The sequence below is a fragment of the Crocuta crocuta genome, unplaced genomic scaffold (assembly GCF_008692635.1).
Source record: "Crocuta crocuta isolate KB4526 unplaced genomic scaffold, BGI_CrCroc_1.0 scaffold176, whole genome shotgun sequence".
Taxonomy (NCBI): domain Eukaryota; kingdom Metazoa; phylum Chordata; class Mammalia; order Carnivora; family Hyaenidae; genus Crocuta; species Crocuta crocuta.
This window is the reverse complement of record NW_027531905.1, coordinates 6,958,791-6,963,123: the sequence shown is the minus strand read 5'-3', so window position 1 is coordinate 6,963,123 and position 4,333 is coordinate 6,958,791. Positions and strand designations below refer to the sequence as shown.

At 39.9% G+C, this 4,333-nt stretch overlaps 1 protein-coding gene across 3 annotated transcripts in view; it reads right to left on the bottom strand.

Annotated features, from left to right (window-relative positions):
* Positions 1–2,101: 2,101 nt before the first annotated feature.
* Positions 2,102–4,333, bottom strand: part of LMNTD1 (lamin tail domain containing 1) — a 214,358-nt gene continuing 212,126 nt past the window's right edge. For 2 of the 3 annotated variants that reach the window (XM_077774576.1, XM_077774572.1), the window contains one exon: positions 2,458–2,537. In XM_077774576.1, the coding sequence (XP_077630702.1) occupies positions 2,499–2,537 (39 nt within the window). In that variant the 3' untranslated portion in view covers positions 2,458–2,498. Of the gene's footprint in view, positions 2,203–2,450; positions 2,538–4,333 lie in introns of those variants that run through there. The other variant, XM_077774577.1, reaches the window with a different exon arrangement.

Here is a 4,333-nt window from a genome sequence, read left to right as displayed (position 1 = left end):
TGTTCACTGTTATTTATGTATTCTCTAGGAGATGGAAGCTTTCTCTCCCACTCTCCTCTTTTCTTTCTGAGCTATCATCAGAATTCCCTTTAGCAGTGCCTGGGTGGCTCTATCAGTGAAGCATATGATTCTTGATTTTGGCTCAGGTCATGATCTCATGGTTGTGAGATTCTCTCTCCTTTTCCCTCTGCTCCTCCTCTGCTTATGCTCTCTCTCTCTCAAAAGAAAAAAAAAAGGATTGCCTTTACTGTTCATATTTTTAGCATATACTTCAAAACTTTTCTAGCTTCTACCTATTATGTAGTTCTAAAGCTGCTTCCAAATTTTTAGGTGTTATAGTAGCATCCCACTTCTTGGTACCAAAATCTGGATTGGTCACCTTGGGCTACCATAACAAAATACCATAGAATGGGAGACTTAAGCCAGCCATAGAAACCCAACTCTCACAGTCCTGGAGGCTGGGAAATCTAAAGTCAAGGTGGCAGCCAATTTAGTTCCTGGGGAGGGCCCTCTTCCTGTTTTGCATATGGCTGCCTTCTTGCTATGTCATTACATGGTAGAGAGAGATGCAGCAAACTTTCTTGTATCTCTTCTTGAAGAACACTAATCCTAGCAGATGCAGGTCCCACCTTCACAACCTCATCTGACACTAATTACCTCTTAAAAGTTCTGTCTCCAAATATCATCATCACACTGGGGGTTAGGGCTTCAACATGTGAATTTTGGCGGCAGACAATTCAGCCATAGCAGTATGTATATAATATATGATAAGATTCCCAAGTACCCCATTGACACTATTTTAATGGGTGAAACCAGAAGAAATTTCATCTTTTTGGGGATTGGGGCTGTAATCGCAGGTTCTGTAGGAAGCCACTTCCTTCTATAGCTATTATGGTATCACCCGGATGTTTTAATCTCAATTATGTGTGAATGCGGTGTTATTGTTTATCTGTAACATTGGCACCTTAGAGAATAGCCACACCTTTGTAGTACTCAGCCCTTGGACAACTTCTCCTAGCTGGGTGTGCTATACTCTTACTCTTGGTGCTTCACAAGCACTCCCTCCTCACTCTTTCCTTCCCTATTCTCACACACATGTCAAAACTTGTTTTCTGAACTATAGTAGCAATGATTTACACAATTTTAATGATTTAACCAAATGTGCCTTTTCTTTCACAAGATTGGTTTTTTTGGTCTGAGATTTTAAGTGTTAATAAACAGAAAAAAGAAGCGTTTGGAAAAATGGAGGATCAGCCCAAGTACACTTAAAAATGAGATATATAGTTGGGGTACCAGGGTGGTTCAATCAGTTAAATGTTCAACTCCTTTTTATTAAAAATTTTTAATGTTTATTTACTTTTGAGAGAGACAGAGTACAAATGGGGATGAGCAGAGAGAGGGAGACACAGAATCCAAAGCAGGCTGAAGGCTCTAAGCTGTCAGCACAGAGCCCAACATGGGACTCAAACCCATGGACCAGGAGATCATGACCTGATCTGAAGTCTGACATTTAACCAACCGAGCCATCCAGGTGCCCCAAACATCCAACTCTTGATTTTGGATCAGGTCATGATTTCAGAGTTTGTGGGATAGAACCACGCTCATGGTTTGTGGGATCGATCTGTCAGCATGGAGCCTGCTTGGGATTCTCTCTCTTTCTCTCTCTGCCCCTCCCCAGTCTGCATGCATGCTCTCTCTCAAAATAAATACATAAACTTGAAAAAATAGATATACAGAACCTCTAGTCCTGTGCAGGCCTGATTAGCATGGTATTTCCCACCTCCCTCTATTTCTGAACCTTGAGGCCGTATGTAATACAATGTGCTTATGGTGATTGTCCTGTGTTCAGGCTTCTGTGAGCTCCTCGCTGTCCCTGTTCCGCAAAAGAACGAAAAGCAGCAGGAGGAGGATAGTTCAACATGGAGAAGGCGAGTGGACAAGTGGCTGAGAAACTCTCCTATTTCTCAGCTCATGCTAACTCTTTATTCCCCTGTTCCTCTTTGGAAATGTCGTAGGCAACACATGTGGCTTGCATATGGAGAAAATTCTTGGAGGAGAAGTTACAAAAAGATACTGAAGTCCAAACTCACCTTCAAAGAAGGCCTCACATGTTTCCTTTCCTCCCACTGCAAACCTTCTCTTCTAAGGGTCTCTCATCTGCTTTTCTTTCCTTTCCTTGTCTTAAGGTTTTTTCATTTGCTGCTGACAACACAAACTATAAATTTAGTAAGGGTTTGGTTGAACTTTGGCATAAAACTGAAGCACAGCTGTTTCTTTTCTCTCATACTTTTCCCCCTCATCCCCATCATTTTTTCCTTTAAGTTTGGACACTTAATGTTTTTTAAAAAATAGCCAAATATCAATATTTTATAACCAGAATTGGTTTTGGAAAACATCAGTTGTATTTTTCTTCATGAGCACTGATATACCTGAATGTTCTAGCTACTTACTGTTAAATATGAAGAAAAATGATTGTTGGGCTGTTTTGAATGGGAGTGTCACTGTGGCAGGTTTTTTTTTCTTCTTCTTGCACACACCTCAGGAAGGAAAATACAGAAACACCCTTTAGACTACTCTCCTGAGAAGTACTCTTTAGGCTCAGAATAACCCCAAACAAGCAAAACCTTTGTTTAGTAGAGAGTGGGTCTGGAGGAGAAGAGGATGTTAAAAAAGACACAGAACACTGGACTCTTCTCAGAAAGCAAGCCTGGGCTTTTAGTGTCTTCAAAAGCTGTTTACTAAGGGAAAGGATGGTAGAAAATGTACTTACTACAGGGGTTGTTTGAATCTCTAAGTCTGACTGCAGTTTCTGAGGTGAATGGCTTGTGCAAATAAAACTAAAATTACCTCACATTTCTGTGTGCAATATTTTTCCTTCCTTTTCTGCCTGTGGTTGGCACTCCAGTTTGGGATGAGTTTGTAAGTAAAGCACTAGTTGTATAGAAAGTAAATCCTTCCCGAATGGACCAGGGCTTTTATAGTCCCAGGTTCACCAGTTCACAATAAATCTTTATTTGTTGAAGCAACATACATTTTTGATATTTTGATACTTGTTTTTTTTTTGGAAAGACACATTCCCATGGAATACAGGACTTTATTCACCATGGCATTTTTGTATTTACAACTATCTTTTACAAATTTTCTAACTTCTTGCCTTGTCATGATTTCAAATTCAGTCTGTCTAAAACCAAATTTATCAGCTTTTTTCTGGTTCCTCACCAAATTTCTTCACTTACTGAAGAAAAATATCGAGTGCTTTCTTTCTTCTAGGCACTGGGCCAGGTGCTAGGACTATATTGGTGAATGACTTGATAAGTCTTAGCTCTGATGGAGCTTACATTCTGACAGGAGAGATCAGAGAGTAGGCAATAATTATCTTAATGACTATGTAATTACAATTGAGACGCATGCTATAAATGAGATGCACAGGTGCCATGGGCGAGTTCAACTGGGGGAATTTGTCCAAATCTGGGGAGTCAGAAAAACTTCAATAAGGAAGGAATGTCTGAGCTGAGCTTTCAAAATGACTAGATGCTCTCTAATGGAGATACTACGGATGTGTCCAGGAGTCAATGACCTGAATTGTGAGGAAGCATGCTGCGTTAAAGAAACTTTAAAAAAAAAAAAGGCAGAAAATCTAGGGTTTCTGGAAGAGAGAATGAAGGGAGAGTAGTGACATAAAATTTAGTCTAGTGTGGTAGATTTAGAGCATGAAGGTCTTTGAGTCTTATGGAAGATTTTAAATTGTATTCTAAGAGTAATAGAAAGCATAGGAAGATTTGGAGCCAGAGAACAATATAACATCAGATTAGTTAAAAAAATAAAATAAAATAGGGGCACCTGGCTGGCTTAGTTGGTAGAGCATCTGACTCTTGCTCTCAGGGTCATGAATTCAAACTCCATGTCGGGTGTAGGAATTACTTAAAATAAAAGAATTGCCTGCTATAAGGAGAAAGGAAGTGAACTTTGAGTTAGAATTTTTGTTCATCTAGCACACTATCCCTTTCCCTTCACTTCTAGTAACAGAACTCCTCTGCTTGTAGGGATCCCAGTCCATGTGATTTGAGTAGAACTGACTCTCCCTCTTCCCCCATCACAGGGATGGGAGCAGAACCCATTTAATATATAACTAATCAGAGTTCCCTGTTCTCCTGGCCTCAGTGTTTGGTTCAGGGGTGGGCATACAACTCAAGTTAGACTAATCAGTACTCTCTCTAGGATTTCTACTCAAACTATCAGGAAAAAGATAATCCCTGTCTCTATGAGATTACTATCTATAATGGCCAGGTCAGATCATCAAGGAAAAGATGAGCAACATTTCCATCATTTGAGG